This window comes from Aedes albopictus, chromosome 1, assembly GCF_035046485.1.
Source record: "Aedes albopictus strain Foshan chromosome 1, AalbF5, whole genome shotgun sequence".
Taxonomy (NCBI): domain Eukaryota; kingdom Metazoa; phylum Arthropoda; class Insecta; order Diptera; family Culicidae; genus Aedes; species Aedes albopictus.
This window is the reverse complement of record NC_085136.1, coordinates 129,850,039-129,869,988: the sequence shown is the minus strand read 5'-3', so window position 1 is coordinate 129,869,988 and position 19,950 is coordinate 129,850,039. Positions and strand designations below refer to the sequence as shown.

Below are 19,950 nucleotides of genomic sequence, written 5' to 3'. Positions count from 1 at the left end.
TTCACTCCAGCCTGATATTGCCCCACGAACTCTCTTGCAATTGGTAGTAGACGGCTGCATAAAATGAGAGAGTATCTAGTAGGCAGCGCTCAGTAATGTTATCGCGCGATAGTACCCGCAATCCAACTTGTCGCCCTTTCTGTAGATGGGACCAACGAAACCTTTCATCCATTCCTCCGGTAATACATCCTCCTCTCAAATCTTGGCAATGACTCAGTGAAGTGCTCTCATCAGTGCTTCTCCACCGTATTTTAGAAGCTCGCTTGGTGGTTGATCTGCTCCTGCGGTTTTCCGGCTTTGTTGTTTTTCAACCGGCCAACCCCATCCTCAATCTCTTGAAAGTTAGGGGCTGGAAATCTTTTGTCATGCGCATGTATTTCTGTTACCACCCCACTTTCGGTGCTTGCAACGTTGCCATTGCACTAAGGGCCAGAATCGCAATCTAGCGGAACAAAATTAATTACTCCAAAACGAAGCATTTCCGGCACATGGTATCTTCGACAAAGTTGCTTGACATCAGCAGGGGCATCTATTGCTAAGAACGTAGTAGTTCGCAAATCGTCCGCATAGGTGGCGCCACCATCTAACTTCTTTGTTTTACGTCCTAGAGACTTGGCACCTTCGGCAAAGTTGTTCATTTTGGCAAAATAAACAACACTCTCTCAGACGTCAAAATTCCACAGCCTACTGTTTTCGAGTTATTTTAAAAATAAAATACATTCAATGAAAAACCAGTTTTTAAGCTTATTTTGACATTTTTACTAGAAACCATGTGAGTTTAATTTTTTTCTCAATGCAAATATGTCAAACCAAACACATTCTATGGAAATATATTCAATGATAATAAAAAATTTAAATTAAAATACAAATTCGAAAAAATAGTGTGAATTTCAAGCCTTAATATCTCACAAAGCGCAAAAAATCGCAACTTCAAATTTTCAGCAAATACGAAGCAATACTAGGTGAACATACTGTCAAAAATTTGGAGAGGTATTTTTTGGTGTTTTTGAGATAAAAGCTTTTTAGTAACACCATAAATATAAGTAGTGCCAACGTGTAACTTTTTACTGTTACACATTAGAAAGTTTATGTCTTCGAGAAAGTTGTTCATTTTGACTAACTAAACAACTGTTTCTTAGACGTCAAAATTCCACAGCCTACTGTTTTCGAATTATTGTATATAAACTAGATTTTATTGATAAAATTTTTCAATAAAACACATTTTGATGCAATAATATCAACTATTTTTTATTGATTTAATTTTTACGATACATAGTAGGTCATGAAAATGTCAGTATACTATTGTCAGCATGGCTCAAGGTAACTTTAAATTTTTTGCATGTTATTTTCCAAATGTTTTAAGCTTAACCTTTTTTGTCAATCATTTTAAATTTTAGAGCGCGAAATATCTTGCTGAGAGCTCGTGGATTTGTTCCTGGATGGAAAGGGCGATGATCAATCTCTAGAGATTGTGAAACTGGAGCTCCACGAAACTGACATTTTCATGACCTACTATGTATCGTAAAATCAAAAACAATAAAAAATAGTTCATACTATTGCATCAAAATGTGTTTTATTGACAAATTTTATCAATAAAATCTAGTTAATACACAATAACTCGAAAACAGTAGGCCGTGGAATTTTGACGTTTAAGAAACAGTTGTTTATTTAGTCAAAATGAACAACTTTCTCGAAGACATAAACTCTCTAATGTGTAACAGTAAAAAGTTACACGCTGGCACTACTTATATTTATGGTGTTACTAAAAAGCTATTATCTCAAAAACACCAAAAAATACCGCTCCAAATTTTTGACAGTATGTTCACCTAGTATTGCTTCGTATTTGCTGAAAATTTGAAGTTGCGATTTTTTGCGCTTTGTGAGATATTAAGGCTTGAAATTCACACTATTTTTTCGAATTTGTATTTTAATTTAAATTTTTTAATGATAATATTGAATATATTTCCATAGAATGTGTTTGGTTTGACATATTTGCATTGGGAAAAAATTTAAACTCACATGGTTTCTAGTAAAAATGTCAAAATAAGCTTAAAAACTGGTTTTTCATTGAATGTATTTTATTTTTAAAATAACTCGAAAACAGTAGGCTGTGGAATTTTGACGTCTGAGAAAGTGTTGTTTATTTTGCCAAAATGAACAACTTTGCCGAAGGTGCCAAGTCTCTAGGACGTAAAACAAAGAAGTTAGATGGTGGCGCCACCTATGCGGACGAGTTGCGAACTACTACGTTCTTAGCAATAGATGCCCCTGCTGATGTCAAGCAACTTTGTCGGAAATACCATGTGTCGGAAAAGCTTCGTTTTGGAGTAATTAATTTTGTTCCACTAGATTGCGATTCTGGCCCTTAGTGCATTGAGGTGATCATCGTAATGCTGCCGCCACCCCTCGAAGACCTCACGCTCGCTCGTGAGAAGATTTCCTTGATTATCTCTGCACATGTTGGCTTGTGCCACAAAGCCTCTACGTGAGCGGTTCAACATCTTGTAGAACTTCCGTGTGTCCTTAGCGCGGTACAGCTCTTCCATCGTTTCGCTATCTCGTTCTTCCTGCTGGCGCTTCTTCATCCGGAAGACTGAGTTCTGCCTGTTCCGCGCCTGTCTGTAACGTGCCTCATCCGCTCTCGTACGGTGTTGCAGCATTCTCGCCCATGCTGCATTCTTCTCGTTTGTCAATTGTTCACATTCGCCGTCGTACCTGTCATTTCTGTGATTCGGAGTCGCGAAGCCTAGTGCTGTAACCGAGGTACTACCTATGGTGGATCGGATGTCCCTCCAGCCATCTTCAAGTGTAGCTGCGCCAAACTGCTATTCCGTTGGTAGGGCCACTGCTAACTGCTGCGCGTAGTCTTGAGCCATTTCTACGTTACGCAGCTCGATGTTGAGCCGCGGCGTTTGACTTCGACGCGTGGTGATAACTGTCGAAAGTTTTGAGCGTATGCATACAGCGACTAAGTAGTGATCCGAATCTATATTCACACTGCGGTATGTGCAGACATTAGTTATATCCGAGAAGAATTTACCGTCGATTAGAACGCGGTCGATTTGGTTTTCAGTTTGATGGTCGGGTGATCTCCAGGTGGCTTTGTGGATATCTTTGCGGGGGAAGAAGGTGCTTCGGACTACCATACCACGGGAGGCTCCAAAGTTTACGCATCGCTGGCCGTTATCATTCGATACGGCGTGCAGGCTGTTTCGCCCGCTTACCGGTCTGTACATTTCCTTCCTTCCTACCTGCGCGTTCATGTCGCCGACAACGATTTTCACGTCACGCGGCGAGCAACCATCGTATGTTTGCCCTACTGTGCGTAGAACGCTTCTTTCTCGTCATCAGGTCTCCCTTCGTGTGGGACGTTAATGATGCTGTAGTTGAAGAAACGGCCCTTAACTCTCAACATGCACATCCTTGCGTTGATCGGCTGCCATCCGATCATAAAGCCTGTATCCGCAATAATCGGGACACAGAAATACAGCTGTAACTCTGTAATAGATACATTAAAATTGCGCAATTTTGACCTAATAAAATCTTAAGATGTGTTCATCTCACCTACAAAATTTCATGTGAATCGGTGCAGTACTTTTTGTTGTAGCAATGAAAGAGTAGAATGTGCGCCATTGAATTTTGTACAGCCCCTTCAGCGCTGCAACTTTTGAATTCGTCAAAGGAAATGGCTGAAATTTTCAACACAAACCTTTCAATCTACATTTGTTGCATGGGCAAAATTTCAAAAAAATCGATGCACTATCAACTATTTTATTATCGAAACATGTATTGGGACTGAACGTGATTTTAGCCCCTCAGACTGCAATTAGTCAGTACCCTCTATTGTATCGGTTGTACTATTGAAAGTACTTTACCAATAATCATCATATTTTGCCGACATAATATACACATAATCAACTACCTTCTGTGAAAATTTCATGAAAATTGGTAGAGAAATTCAAAAGTTATGAATAGGCAAACATCGCACATGAAAAACACGAAAAATTTTCACTAACACTCACCCTTATCAACACCAGTAGCTTTCGAACCAATCGATAAAAGTTTATGAAATTTTGCAAGAAAGTGTCTCTATAAGTATCATAACTGCTAACGAAATTTCATAATTATCATCACAGAACTTTGAACTGTAACGTAAAAGAACCATCTACTATGCGAATGCAAATTGGTCATGATTGTACAAAATGCTTAAAACCACATCTGTTTGTTTTTCATCCACAGTTAAAAGTAATGCATCGATTTTTATGAAATTTGGCACAAATAATAAACATACACCAAAGAGTTCTCAGTCAATTATTTTGCCAATTTTACCGATTCATTACAGAGCTACAGCCATACTTCTGTGTCCCGATTATTGCGGATACAGGCTTTACGTTGTCGCATCTTTCCCAACACTATAAATCCTGTTCCCAGTTTATTGATGGTGCCACAGCTCTGGTAGCAGGTACCTGCTCGATGCCCACTATTCCACACTTTCTGTTCAACTAAGTTCCTGCAACACCACGATGATGTCGAAGTTGCGGGGATGTAGTTCGTCGTAGATTATCCTGTCACATCCTACGAAACCTAGTGACTTGCAATTCCATATTTCAAGTTTCCAATCGTAGTCCTTATTTCGTCGCGTGGGTCTTTGCCGATTGTATCGAGTCGTATTTTCTCCTATGTTATTCGCAATGGGGATTTTTACGGGTGGCTTATTGGGCCTACGCCAACACTCCTGTCTAGCCGGAGGGCCATCGTGCCAGTTCTGTTTAACATCCCAACCAACACTGGGACGACCACGCTGATGGGGCTATCACCTTGGATCTAGCTGGGCGTGGTGCAGCGTTTCTTACTCAGCCGCTGGATGCCAGAACAGACGCTGTTTGAGCGGCACCTCCTTGGTGAACAGACACTCGGATCGTACCTCCTCAATCTAGCTGAAGTCAGAAGGACAACAGCGCCCAGGCTGCACTACCAGCTAAGCACACAACTCTTAGCTGGCGGTCTTTGTCATCGCTTGACCCGTGGAAGCATGAGGAACTTGTGAGGACCAGAGCTATATTGGACGCTCTCCTTATCGACTCACCGTTTTGCAGCCCAAAGCTGACCTACTGATGTCAGTAACCGCAAGCTTCTGGCTAGTGTCGCCACGCCATTACTTAGGTATGGGGACCCGACCTGGGGTAGTAAGCCGAAAAGTACGCATAGGCCAAAGTGCCTAAGGGTGGCAAGTGCGTGTCGTACCGTACAACCTAGATTTACCTCAAAGTCATTACGTTGAAAGTTTGGCTCATCTTGAGAATTGAGAAATATTCAGTTTATGTTTAGGTACATAGTTTTCAAGAAAACTTATTGGTTGTGTATTACAAAAGAAGTCTTCATAGTATCGCTAAAATTGCCCGCTAGATTCTGTGTATTTTCATGACTTTTGAACGTTTTGACTAGTTTTCTGATTGATTTCTTTCTTAAACTTCATCCTTGCAAAACCCTCCCAAAACCGAAACTTCCCAGAGCTGATCGACTACGCCCAGCCCATCTACGTGTGTCGTGAGGACCCCAACTCGCGACAAACCACCATCAAGGAGATCATCGAACGTGCCAACTCCAAGGAAGACTGGCCCCAAATTTTGATCTTCCCGGAGGGAACCTGCACCAACCGGACGTCGTTGATTCAATTCAAGCCGGGTGCCTTCTACCCGGGCGTTCCGATTCAACCGGTTCTGGTGCGATATCCGAACAAAGTCGACACCGTCACGTGGACCTGGGAGGGACCGGATGCGTAAGTTTCTTCTTTATATTCTGCATGTAACTCACAATAGCTCTAAATCACATTCCATTACACAGACTTCAACTGCTGTGGCGAACGCTGACGCAGTTCCACACATACTGCGAGATCGAATTTCTGCCCGTGTACCATCCGAACGAGGAGGAAAAGAAGGACCCGAAACTGTACGCACGCAACGTACGCAATCTGATGGCCCGCGAGCTGGGAATTCCCATTTCCGATTACACGTTCGACGACTGCAAGATGATGACGTTCGTCAAAAATATCGGCATGCCATATCCGTCGTTCAGCGCCGATATCGAGAAGCTGCGGAAGGAGTTGGGGTAAGTGAAGTAACACCTCTAGCATGTCGGTCATTAGATCTGGTGTGAGTTGAGCAATCATTTTCAGCATGAACAAATTCAACATCGAGCAACAACTGGTGGCAGAAGGGCCCCGATTGACGGATGAGAACAGCTTCCTGACGATAGAGGAGTTTTCCAAACGCTTGAACGTACCGGTGAACAGTGAATCGACAAAGAAACTCTTTCGAATATTTGTTAAGGTTTGTTTTTCTTCGAACGTTTCGACTCGAAGTGGTTGCCGGATGTAATCTTTCAACTTGTATTTTAGCCTGATCGCGGAATGGACGTGATCGATTTCAGAGAGTACCTGTTGCTATCCCTGTTCCTAATCACGTTATATTCGCCAAAAATGAACTATGTCCGAGCATTGTTCCAGGTAAGCGCTTAAAATAAGTTGAATATTAGGTGTGATTCTCCAAAGATACCTCCAGTATTTCTCCCAGAGGTTCCTCAATAATTTCCCGGGAATGCCTTTGAGAATTCGTCTAAGAATTCCTCCAAAGATTCTTCCTAAGATTTCTCTAAGTATTCCTTCATATCCATTTTTAATCTACAATGATCCTACAAAATCCTTAGAAAATTCTTTCTGAATTCCTGAGCACATTCCTTCAATATTTTTTTCAGGTAACATTTCCAGGAATTCTTTAGATGTTTTTTTTTTCAGGAATATCTCAGGGTACTCTTGCATAGATTCCTTCAGTGATTTCTTCGGATATTCTTTATCCAGGAATTGAGTATACAACACTGTTGACTATTGTCAATATTGAGTATACAATAAGTTGTCCAGAAGGTCGTTGATGTTGATGTGGCGTTGATGTTCATGTCTTCGGCAAAGTTTTTCAGAATGTCGTTGACATTATAAACACAAGCAGTTTGATTCGCAATTCTGCCGCTAGATACCGCTAGGAGCATGTAAAAATGAGCCTTTTCAAGCAACTTTATCTCGCGATCCCGATAAGAGAGAAAGTTCAAGTGTTCAGCAAAGTTGTTCAGAAGGTCTTTGGCATCGTGAAGGCAAGAAGTTTGGCTCGTGATTCTGCCGCTAGGTGGCGATCTTGATAAAATCAAAGGTTTGTGTCTTCAGCAAAGTTGCTCATGAAGTGAATCGTACCTGAATCACTCGAATATGAAGTGAATCCTATTGCTACGAAGAGTTTTCCAGAGTGCAGCTCCCCAGGAATTCCACCAAAAATTCTCCCATGAACATCAGTGATTCCCAAAGATACTCCTAAGAGGGATTTTCTTTGGGATATAATCTCCGGAAATTTGATCATGGATTATTACTGGAAATCGATCAGAGATGCATTCAGCGACTTCTCTGATTTGGTCTCTTCAAAAATGCCTTCTAAAGCTCCTCAATGGTGTAACTCCTTGTAACGCTTCCCTTGCTCCAAACGAGACTAGGAAAGCTCCCAGGATCGTTATGCAATCTTGTTTACAATCTCAGAACCTTCAGATTCTCCAAGATCGAAAGCAGCATAAAACTCAAAATGAATTGCGTGAATGCAAAGGGGTTTATCCACCACTGAAATCAATCAGTCAAACTAACCTTACTTTTTCTAACCTCGGAAAGATTTCAAGAGGGAGGGGTGGGAAACTTCAGCTTTTGGAAAATTTAAATCGGAAAAGGGCGTGATGTACCTGAAAGTGTGTAAATTAAGCAAAACTTAATTCTTTGTCTAAAAGAGAAGGCGAGATTTTGGTAACAAGGCAACTACAAACATAAAGGGAATTTATTCATGAACTTTGACCTAACTAACCTGCCTCTACGTGATCACGTTATGTACACATATGTTTACAGCTGCTGTGGCATGCTTAAATATAGAAAAACTAACCAACGCGACTTACGGTCTGTTCCGGGATGGGGACTTCACGGATCTGTTCAGGAACTGTAGACCTAGGGTATCGGCGGAAGCACGGTCCGGCGGCCCAACGTGGAAGCGGGGAATAGGCGGAACCTCCATCGACAATTAGCCGGGGCGGGCGTCGATCAATGGCGTCCGACAATGACGTCCACAATGACCACTTGCTGATTTTTCGAATCCGAGAATTCGATCCAGTCCGGATGGTGGCGACTCCAGGAAGTACCGATTGTAACTTGGACTATTGGCGTAATCCCTCTTCTGCAATTGTCCCCAACGGAGTACAAGCAGGGTTGATCGCTGGCTCAGGGGTGTTTTTGATCTTCGAGTGGTCCGATTTGACGTTTGTCCAGCGTAGAATCGGTCTTCCTTACAGAAAATCGCAAATACACAGAAAAAGACCAATGTTAGCCTTTTTCCATAGTAATCCGTGTCCCACAATCCACGAGAATCGTGTTTCTATGCTTCTCCACACAATAACCTCTAGCAAATACGATACACTTAAAACTTTCTTTTAAATTAACGTTTCAACGTTTTGAATATCTCCACTAACAACTTCGAGTTGCGAGTTAATCGCGCCGCGAACTTCTACCTATCTTGAAGTCTTCAGCCAGAAAGCAAGAATTGGCAAAGCTAGGATGACTGGTAGGCATCGGAGTCTGGCTTGATTAAATAGCCCTCTATATTCCATGTCGAGAGTCATGCATTTTTCGAAATTAACAATTTCGAAAAATGCATAGTTATCCCTTATGAACAAGGTGCGTCAGAAGGAGGTAACCGTGAATGTTGCACTTGGCAGAGTCAATGCCTTTTCTTGAAACCAACGGTTACAATGGATATCAGGCATCCCTATAGATGTTTCCATGATGTTCCTCTAAAAATCCCGCCAAATATCCTTACAGGAATTTATCGATGATGGCCTTCAGGAATTCGTTCAAGAGATACTTTTTGGGATTTCTCTAAGCAATCTTTCATATCCATAATGAATCTCGTGTGCTTTTCCAGAATTCCTCCACGAGTTCCTTAGCGGATTCTTTCGGGAATCGCTAAAGAGTTCAACAGGTGATATTTCCAGAAATTCTTCAGCGGATTTTTTCAGTAATTTCTCAGGGTATTCTTCCAAAGATTCCACCATGTAAGATTTCTTCAAGTTCATCACTGTTACCTATTGCCCCATCTAAGCACTGTTTGGTGTGTGACATTTCATTCAATCAGTGTCTAACTGAATAAACACTATGTATCGTTTGTGCATAAAATCGTTATTTCCCGTTGTGGAAACTCGATAACTCTGTTAGGATGGGTGCTACATAGTCAAAGTTTACATATATGAGCCGAAGCCGAAACAGTCGCTAGTAGCCGGCATCCGGCTCAACAAGGAGTGGTACAGGGAAGCAAGTGCAAAACAGAAACGAATCCACCGCCGTAAAAAATAGCAGCACGAAGAGAGTGTAATTGCTGAAATGCAAGAAAGCATGGACAGGAATGATATGCGGAGGTTTTACACAACTGTAAATGGCGCGCGGCGCAAAACTGCGCCTTTATCCGTTATATGCAATGTTCGGTAAGGAAACAGTGGATGAAGTTAGAAAGGTCTTTAAGGAGCTAACAGCAAGCCTGTTGAAAAGCATGAGATTCCAGTCGAACTTTGTTACAAAAATAAAAGAAAATTAATGATTATAAAGGATTAACATATCACCCCAAGTAACACAACTTGTTATAATAATGTAAATAATACATGATCCATACTAACACCAATGTTTTGTTCCAAATATAGGAAACGTATTTTCGTACACTTATATGTATGTATGTAGGTAGCCACCATCCTAGCTTGAGTCTTGCTCTGCATGCAGTTCCACTTAACAGTGAAGAATAAATTTCATTACTACGTATTTTCGTACACTTATATCACCGAAAAAGCGCAAAAAATAGCGGCTTATAAAACATCTTCGATGTTACCAAAGATGTTTTTCAATACATTCTTATAACATAAAACTAGTATTGAATATGTTTTCTACAAACATCGTAAATACTTACTTTTTACTTGCAGAGAAATCATAATTTACCAAACTCACGCTGTGTGAATAAATATGTCACCTATTATGGTGCTATTTGGGCATGGCTCATAAAAAGTATGATGTACTTGTAGAATGTAGAATTTTTATCAATTAATGATAAGGAAATTATATTATTTCAATCAATGTTTAATAGTCATTGTCACAGATAAATAATTATTGGAAGAAAAAAATGTAGATAAATCAACAGCTGAAGTATCAGTGTGAAACTTTTTAACGGGCACTGTAATTCATCTGTCCTGATAAAGAAAATTTCAAAATATTAGAAATACGTTCAAATTACATCTTATGGACATCTGAATAACATGTTTCTCGAATACCTTCAAAAATACATTGAAAAACCCGGATTAATCCACCTAGTGGTGATAGTGCCTTTCTCGTCGAATATGTACTCATGATCTTTCCGTCGACGTAAGCACCCTGAATCCTGTGAATACTTTATTTATAAAAGCAAGAATTTTATCCAAGCCATCATGGTTGGGAAACTTATTGATGGCACATATTTCCCTATATTTCCAACGTTATGGTAAATGTATGGACAGTTGAAAAATATCAGACCTCTTAGTTGACTGCGTGACCACCTTTACTTTTACTGGAGGCCGATCAATACTAAGACTTTATAACAAGCTAAAATATAGTTTATTTCGCAACAAAAAATCACTTTACAGTCTTTGATAAACTTTTTCCTGCACACTTTACTGGTTACTAGATTCATAAAATTTGACCAAAAAAATTGAAGCAAGTGAAATTTTTCATACTGAATCCAATTCAAATTTAAACCATATCACAGAGCGCGAGGAGCAACCAGTCGGATCAAAATTTTGCGCAGTAATTTTAGACGCAAAAGGGGATTGAAAAATTTTGTTCGAGGTTGATGCGATTTAAACAGGAATTAGAAAAATGTGTTCTCTTACACATACACAGCGCAACATTTTTTTGTCTCAAGAGCAAACTTATGTGTCTCCGAAGGATTTTGGGCCGCTGAATCCAAATCCGGGCTCAGATTTGCTCCAACACGTCACAATTTTGAGCTATACCTCAATTTATAGGGCAAAATATGCGATTTTGGGCTTTTTTGACTGCAAGCCATTAAGCATGGAAATATTTTTTTAAACAATTAAAAGGTTAATTGGTCAATTAACATCTAAATTAACGACTCATGCAAAATATTTCGTTTTACTTAATCAAATTCGATAGATTTAAGCATTTTATGTTAGTATGAAAACTTGCATGCAACTTTTGGAGGGTGACTTGTATGGGAAATATCGTACCTAACATAAATCGCTTAAAACTATCAAATTCGATTTGGTAAAACGCAATATTTTGCATGAGTCGTTAATTTAGATGTAACTTGACCAATAAACCTTTTGATTGATTAGAAAAATATTTCCATGCTTAATAACTTGCAGTCAAAAAAGCCAAAAATCACGTATTTTGCCCTATAAATTGAGGTATAGCTCAAAATTGTGACGTGTTGGAGCAAATCTGAGCCCGGATTCGGATTCAGCGGCCCAAAATCTGTCAGAGACACATAAGTTTGCTCTTGAGACAGACCAAAAGGTAATTTTTGTTACGCTGTGATATTTATCGCTGTTTTCACCACTTCCTATGAGATACCTGGAACCGGTTCCAAGACTGTACCTATTGTTTTAAATACTTATGGTCTGAGACTAGTTTCTTGCTAACTGTTCAACAGGTTTTTTGAAAAGCCGAAAATTGATGTGCATGCATGGGTTTGATTCATTTTACATTTTGGTCATTCTGGCGGAACATACAAAACAGGTTCTGGAACACTACCGGTATTTTCTGATGTGATCAAAGGCTGTGTTCCTGCAAACCGTTCATTAGGTTATCAAAATAGCCGCGATTCAATATGTCGCATGCATGGGTTTGGCTCTCATATGCATTTCCAGCAACAACCGGAACCGGTTCCGGAATACTGCTGGTTGTACCAAATATGGTCTAAAACCATGTTCTTGCTATCCGTTCATCAGGTTATCTAAAGAGCCGCGATTTGATGTGTCGCATGCATGGGTTCTGGAGGGACATTCGGAACTGGTTCCAGAGCACTACCGGTAGTCTCGCTGTGATCTAAGGCTACTTTCCTGCTTACCGTTCACCAAGTTATCGAAAAAGCCGTTATTTGATGTGTCGCATGCATTTGGTTTGGTCTAAGGTTTGGTTCACTTTTATATTTGGCCATTTCCGGCGGGGCATCCGGAACCGGTTTCGGAACACTACCGGTAGTCTCTGCTGTGATCTAATGCTATTCTCATGCTTACTGTTCTTCAGGTTATCGAAAAAGCTGCTATTTAATGTGTCGCACGCATGGGTTTGGTGCCCATCTACATTTGGCCACTTCCAGCGGGACACACGGAACCGGTTCCGGAATACTACTGGTTTTCCTAAATAAATATAGTCTGAATTCATTTTATTGCTAACCGTTCATCAGGTTATCCAAAGAGCCGCGATTTGATGTGTCGCATGCATGGGTTTGGTTCAATTTTATATTTGGCCACTTCCGGCGGGGCACCCGGAACCGGTTCCGGAACACTACCAGTAATCTCTGCTTGATCACAGGCTATTTTCCTGCTCACTGTTCATCAGGTTATCGAAAAAGCTGCTATTTGATGTGTCGCATGCATGGGTTTGGCTCACTTTTATATTTGGACACTTGGCGGGACACCCGGAACCGGTTCCGGAATACTACTGGTTCAGATATGGTCTGAGACTATTTTCCTGCTTACCGTTCATCAGGTTATCGAAAATCCCGTGGTTTGATGTGTCGCATGCATGTGTTAAATGCATTTTCATATCTGGCCCCTTCCTATGGTACCGGTATGGAACACCTAAATGGCCATAACACCGGAACGGCTGGACCGATCCAAACCATTTTCAATAGGAAACAATGGGACCAGATTGCCCGTCGAATGAACCGTCGGTCATTATAATCGGTTCAGGTTTACTGCCAAAAAGTGATGTGAGTTTTTTTGTACACACACATACACACATACACACACACATACATACACACAGACATCACCTCAATTCGTCGAGCTGAGTTGATTGGTATATGTGACTCGACCCTCCGGGCCTTCTATCGAAAAGGCATTTTTGGAGTGAACATATAGTTTTTCCAGTACACTTAGTGTACGAGAAAGGCAAAAACATCATTGCAACGTATTTTAAACAACCATTTGCATATAGTATACATGGATGCGATTTTAGTTTTGGATACCTATTTTGAACATTAGTTAGGCTGACCAGATTTGTCCCGTTTAAATACGGGACACATTTCGGAAACTCAACAAAAAGCAAATCAATGTCCAAAAACAGAACTGCATGTTGTTAATAATGCTATTTCAGCTAGAAAGAACGAATAGTTGAGTCAAAGACGTTAACTATGCTCAAGTGACGAGTGTTTGAAAATGTTGTTGTCCCGTTAAATACGGGACGGATGGTCAGCCTGAAATTAGTATAACAATAACAAACTCAGTGTTTAATTTGCGAAGCCAGTATCAGTAAATTGATTATTAATATTTCGTGGGGTTAATTTAGTGGCTTTTCTGTGATTTTGAGCCGCCAGTAAGTATCTGAAGTGATTATCAGGTGATAGTAGAACTGACATTGTGGTGAAGTAAAAAGTGGTGGCTTTCTTCTTCGCCTAGAGTGGTTTCCACAGTCGCCAACCGTTGTAAACAGTATTTCAATACTTCTGTTTACCTGTTCAGTAAATGGTAAAGCTAAAAAATGTAAATGTTGCATGCTATTATAGTATAATTTCTGGGTATTTTTTGTGTAAAAGATATTTAATGATCAAGACAGTGACGTTCAAGAAGAGACTGTGAAAAGATAAAGAAATTACGTAATTAATACTTGAAAATAACGTTTTAGTAACACATTTGGGAGCAAAGGTTTTAACTATGTGCTGTTAATGTTTTACAAATCATCTTTAATTGAAGCAGATATTGATACAAAATCTTGTGTTATCAACGTTAAATTTACGTCATTCTAACTTGTGATGAGGTTGATTAGACTGTGTACAAACTTGTTTTTGCCAAACATAAATAAAACACGATTTCAACACAAGATGTATTCAAATACGATTATAGTACTGTACTATAACATCTTTCTCAAACATTTTTTTCAAAGATGTTTTCTGTGTTACTTGGGACAACACATAGAACCTTACAAATGTTTAAATAAAAGACATTACAACTTGACGCAAAACAACACGTAACATAAATGTGCCCTGTTATCCGGATGGATAACATCTTCCGATAACAAGATGACAAGGTTATGTAGGGTAAATGTACCAATAGTGGTGCTACTAGTAGCTCGTTGTAGAAAAATAATTGAATAAAATTGATAATACCACAAAATAAAAAGTCTGAAAACGTTAATCGGTAGTTTTTCACTTAAATTTGCTAGGAAAAATGTATAAAACATTGTTTATTTAAGTTTTTGCTAATAAATCACTTGCACCAACTATAGGTACACGGTTCTTATTATGGAGGTAAAATTTACCATTGGTTCCTATAGTGGCGCATCCCATTGGGTTCTTATGGGATCCACCACTATAGGAACACTACCACCACTATAGGTGCAAAGGAGCAAAAAATTTAAGGAAAATAATTGTTTAAAATAGGTTTTTCGGCAAATCCTGAACACAAAACTTAATCAATGTTATTAATTAGTTATGATGCATCTATTAAAAATGTCATTTGCAAGCTTTTTGTTCGAAATAGTGCTAAATTGGCATTACCACCACTATTGGTACTACCTCCACTAAGGGAGCTTTTACCCTATTGGTTTGGGTTTATTAGTCATCCTGAAATTGTGTTTTAGTTGGCAATTTGCCTTTTAGTTCACAGCATTTTTTGCTGAGTTCATAGCTTGATTTTGTCTAGGAAAAAAAAACTTGGAACTTGGAGACTCACCATTTGTTTATTAATCTTAAAGCAGCATACGATTAAGTTCAAAGAAATGAGCTATGGCAGTCGACAGATAATGTCAGTACATGGTTTTCCGGTGAAACAAATTGGGCTGATACGCGCAATGCTGGATGGATCAAAACCAAGTATTCGGATCGCAGACGAAGCATCTATCTGGGGAATCCAGTTAACCTAGTGGTTAAGGCTATGGATCGCCAATCCGGAGACGGCAAGTTCGATTCCCGTTCCGGTCGGGAAAATTTTCTCGACTCCCTGGGCATAGCGTATCATTGTATTTGCCACACACTGTACAAATTCAAGCAAATAGCAGGCAAAGAAAGCCCTTCAATTAATAACTGTGGAAGTGCTCAAAAGAACGCTAAGTTTAAGAGAGGCAGGCCAAGTTCCAATGCGAACATTGAGCCCTAAAGCAGAAGAACGAAGCATGTACCTCATACCTAGAAGAAGCGAGTAAGATATCTGGCGTGCTGAGGACTGGTACTGTTAGCACACATGATCGCCGCACTTGCTTCTCGGATTTGCGGACGATATTGATCTCATCGACATCGGAAGTGGCACAGTGGAGGAATTTACTCCTCTGAAGACGGAGAGAACTTGGATAGGCTTACCTCCACCAAGATGAATTTCATGATTGCGAGTAGAGACAGGCAGGCCTTGGGGCTGTTTGTACTGAGTTGAGGAGTTGTTGAAGGATTTGTTTATCTTGGAACACAAGTAATGTGATATATGACAATGACGTATCCCGTAAAGTGAGGCATATTACAGCAGAGGGTAGGGTCTTTCAAGAAATACGTAAGCAGCTTAGGTTCCATAATTGCACAACGAAATTCGCTCTGTATAAGACGCTAATTTTGTCAGTAACCCACTCCGATCACAAGACGTAGACGTAGGAACCTGGTAGAGGTCGGCGGCTTCGTGGACGGCCGCAAATGCACCGGTTGGACGCGGTTGAAGAAAACTTGGGAACCCTGCTACACTAGAGGAACATCGATCGCCAAAAACCAAATACGGCTCGGCGCTGGAGTAAAGTTATTTTGTAGCCAATGTGAGGTATCTTGATACCTACATGTGTTGGTCTACATGTTCGACACGACAGCAACTACATGGCCTGGGAGGTCCTCACGCCAGTTCCAGCAGCACCTGTACACATGTAGATCAACCAAGAGACCAACACATGACCAACATAACGAACTGTTCGTATTGTGCAGTAAAAGATGGAAGAAGTAGATGAGGTGCATGATAAACCGGGACACGTAGCAGAAGAGTAGGAACAAAAGTTACAGGAGAAGCGAAGTAGACAAGACCAAAAGTGAAAAGCGCTGCCAATCTCCAAAATCAGCGCTGTGATAGCCAGCTTGAATACGTTCAGGAGAAGTAGACTCCCAGGAGGATTTAGACAGCGTACGACGGGATTTTGACGGGAGGAGAAGCATCGCTAGTCGCATGCATCTGAAGCGCCAGCGGTTCGAGGACGGGATATCGTTTGCAACCTATTGCTCGCGTTAGGGCCAGCGTTTTCAAAGAGGGTGACGGCCATCGAAACCATGCCGGGGGACAACCTCAGCATGGACTTCGTTAAATGCAAGTAAGTAGTTTTGGAGCCAGGCGGTTCAGACTTCAGCTTTTCTGGTGAACCGAAGTCCGTCAAGTGGGGAAAGGGGATCTTTGTGGAGTAGTGAAAAACTTCAAAACTCGGCATACTGCGACACCAGAGAAGAGTTCACAGAACCTTTTGGGAGGACGATACTGTTGAGCCGTGGGCTGAAGCACCAGCTGTAAAAGCTTTCTGAAACAGGACCAAGGTTACAACGAACTGCTCGCGAACGAAGCTACGAAGATTTGGAATGGTCGGTTCGACGGCATCATCGTACGACTAGGTTTTACGCAAAGGGTCAATGGCTCATGTCTTTACTGGAACTGAGTGACGCGGACTCGACCCCTTTTTGTTTTCAAGCAAATCTTGAAACACGTTTCATGTGTTAAGTTGCGTTGGTCACATCTGTCATTCGGGTTTCTCTTTTCTCCAAATATTTCTTTCTACACTCTCTCAAAAGAGGTAAACCATGTTCAAGCCTGAATATGTACACATGACTTCGACAAAGTTTGATTACATTCGAGGATAATTCAGATGTTTCCTACAGTGCTTTTTCGCTTATTCACGATTTACACAGCTTTTGTACCGACTTCTTTTGTTAGAATAAGTGGACGTGGGTTGCAATGCGGTGTTCCGTGAATGGTTGCCGTCGGAAAGGTCACGTTATTTAATTAATTTCAATATATTACTATACTTCCTAATCGATCACATTGGTTGAACATAACCTCAATCTGCAATGTTTGGCTCCCGATTTAGGCTCCCGCTAGGAGAGCAAATTGAGTCAGTCTGCGAGTCCCAGTACTGGAAGAATGTTGGGCAAGACACCGTGTACTTGGTCGTGTACGTGGATGATGCGATTATTGCTGGAACATTCTTGAAGATTGAAGATACTTGGCAACGGAGTTCAAAATGACCAACGGAGATGATGAGCAGATTTTCCTTGGTTGTTCGGGGTAGAACGACGGGGAAGGAAGAGTGATGAATATCAGCCAGAAGTAGCTCTTGCAAGATTTAATCTGAAGATTTAGCATGTTGGAGTGCAATCAAATGGAATGTCTTTATTTCCATGCATGTGCAGCTCAGATTGGAGAAAAGTGTGAAGTAAAAGTGGACCCTTGCAGAGAAGTGTTGTCGATCAGTCCACTATCCGGATCACGAAGATTTCATCATCGGGCATATAAACAGCAATGCTTGAAAGAGGGTTGTATACTCATTTACTTCGATGTTTTCTAGATATAGAGCGTACTTTCAACACTATGTCTTTGGATATCATTAAAAGCTGCACGAAATAGTGAAATTACTAAAGTATTTGTGGATGCTCTCAAAAGGGAGTCTTGTCATCCAATTCTGCATGTTGAAACATCGAACCAATTTCTGGACTGCCAATTCTATATTTTAATCATTTTCGACAATATGGAAATAGTTTGAATTCATGTTGTATCGTGAAATTGAATGAAATTGTATCGAGTCATCTCCATTGGCGACAAAATACTAAACAACTTACAATCTGACCTACCTATGATTACTTAATTTACGTAATATCATTCCTTCCGTTTTCCAGCTTCACGGTGACCGTGGTAAGGTCTCCCGACAGGCGTTCTTCAACACACTGAAGTACCTAGTGAAGATCAGTCCGCAGGAAGCCGACGCCATCTTCGTGACGGCGGACAGTGAAAATTTGGGCGAAATTTCATTCGGTAAAACTATTTTCCATACGAACTACAGAGAAAGCTCGTTGTTCTGTTTCTAATCCTCAGAGTTTCTTTCCAGATCAATTCTCCAAAGTGCTGGACAAATACCCAGCGATCCAGAAGAAGCTCCAGAAAAATAACGACCCCAACAACCTGAGGCTAAACTAATCCGTGCGCTCGATAAGTTTGTAATTGCTGGAACCATCCCCCGTCGTTGATAAGATCTTTATTTTTATTTTAACATATCCTTTGTTGAACACCAGCAACAGCAGCAGCAGTAGCAGTAGAAGCAGCAAGCACATTAAGTGATATGGAAACTGGAGATCGTCGGAAGTCTACTTAACTCCTCATAGAGAGCTATTTATTATTTATTGTGTTCGTCATGCAATAGACGTAATGGTAGTCGCCATGTGGTATTAAGTCCAGTTATATTTTGCTAGATTTTATGTTACTCTCGATGTGGATGCATCCATTACATATACCACGTTAGGGCAAAATGACTGAACGCTACCCTTAAATGATCTTTTAGTTAAAGATATCTCTGTACGCGAGACATGTATTTTACGGAGAGTAAGCCACAGAATAAAAAGAATACTAAGGATATTTGGAATCGCTGATATTTGTATCAACAATTATTGGAGAAGCTGTGCGGTGTGACTTGTGTAACTCGGAATATCGATTTGTGTCTAATGTAAACTGTCTTTCAATAGCTTTTGACACGATAAATCCATGTCTATAATGAAATACAAAGCAGTATACACAACAGCTTAGAGCGTAAGAGTGCTATTCAGGATAGCAAACTGGACTGGACTGGTTTATGTGACGTGTATTTATGTTCCAGAATAAAGTGGTTAGAGATCGCGATGTTGTCGATGGAGAAGTAAAGCAGGTGTGGAGAGTGTTTTGTTCTTGTCTTCATTCGTATCCGAAATCCAACAACTAGAATACTCATGCTGTGTTAAAGCTGTTCATAGGAAGGACTGCAATCGTTTAATGTTTTCAATTGATACACACCAGGTTTTACAGACGTACAGCAACACTGATTTCACTTGTGTGTTGAATATTCGTATTCAGGCTTTGAATGTTTTTAGATTCTGCCACAGATAAACAAATTTATCACTTGGAACAAAATGCGATAAAAATCATCGTCTCGAAAACATAATCGTCCAATGCTGTGGTTCGCAAATCCACTGAGTAGATGGCGGTAGTGCGCAAATGTCAAACAGGAGCAAAAGCGATGCAAGCGCCATGAGCGAGCGATTTGCGAGCTACGGAATATTTGAATAATCCGTTAAAAAGAGAAACGATGGGAAGTGAGTAGAGTGAGACGTCTGTGATTCTGCGTTTGAAGTTAAGCCGTTAAGCGCCCATGAGGCCTCTTAAGATCTCCCTCAAACTCCCTAAAAAAAGCCTGAAGCGCTCCTGAGATCCTCTGAAACTTCCAGAAATTACCATGCGACCCCCTGGAACTACCTGAGAACCCTGAAATGACACGGAGACTCCCTGGAACGCCTTTGAGGCCTTTTGGGACCTCCTGAGAACCCCCGAAAGTATCTGGGACCTCCTTAAGGCCCCGAAAATAATATCCCGTTCTCACACTTTCGGTTCTTGAGAGATTCGCGTGGTCCGTAGCATAGCATGCTATAG

At 40.7% G+C, this 19,950-nt stretch overlaps 1 protein-coding gene across 3 annotated transcripts in view; it reads left to right on the top strand.

Annotated features, from left to right (window-relative positions):
* Positions 1–19,193, top strand: part of LOC109403566 (lysophosphatidylcholine acyltransferase) — a 91,951-nt gene extending 72,758 nt beyond the window's left edge. For all 3 annotated transcript variants that reach the window (XM_029861567.2, XM_029861565.2, XM_029861566.2), the window contains 6 exons: positions 5,512–5,779; positions 5,845–6,108; positions 6,176–6,329; positions 6,398–6,505; positions 18,174–18,309; positions 18,383–19,193. In XM_029861567.2, the coding sequence (XP_029717427.1) occupies positions 5,512–5,779; positions 5,845–6,108; positions 6,176–6,329; positions 6,398–6,505; positions 18,174–18,309; positions 18,383–18,471 (1,019 nt within the window). In that variant the 3' untranslated portion in view covers positions 18,472–19,193. The remainder of the gene's footprint in view (positions 1–5,511; positions 5,780–5,844; positions 6,109–6,175; positions 6,330–6,397; positions 6,506–18,173; positions 18,310–18,382) is intronic.
* Positions 19,194–19,950: the final 757 nt, after the last annotated feature.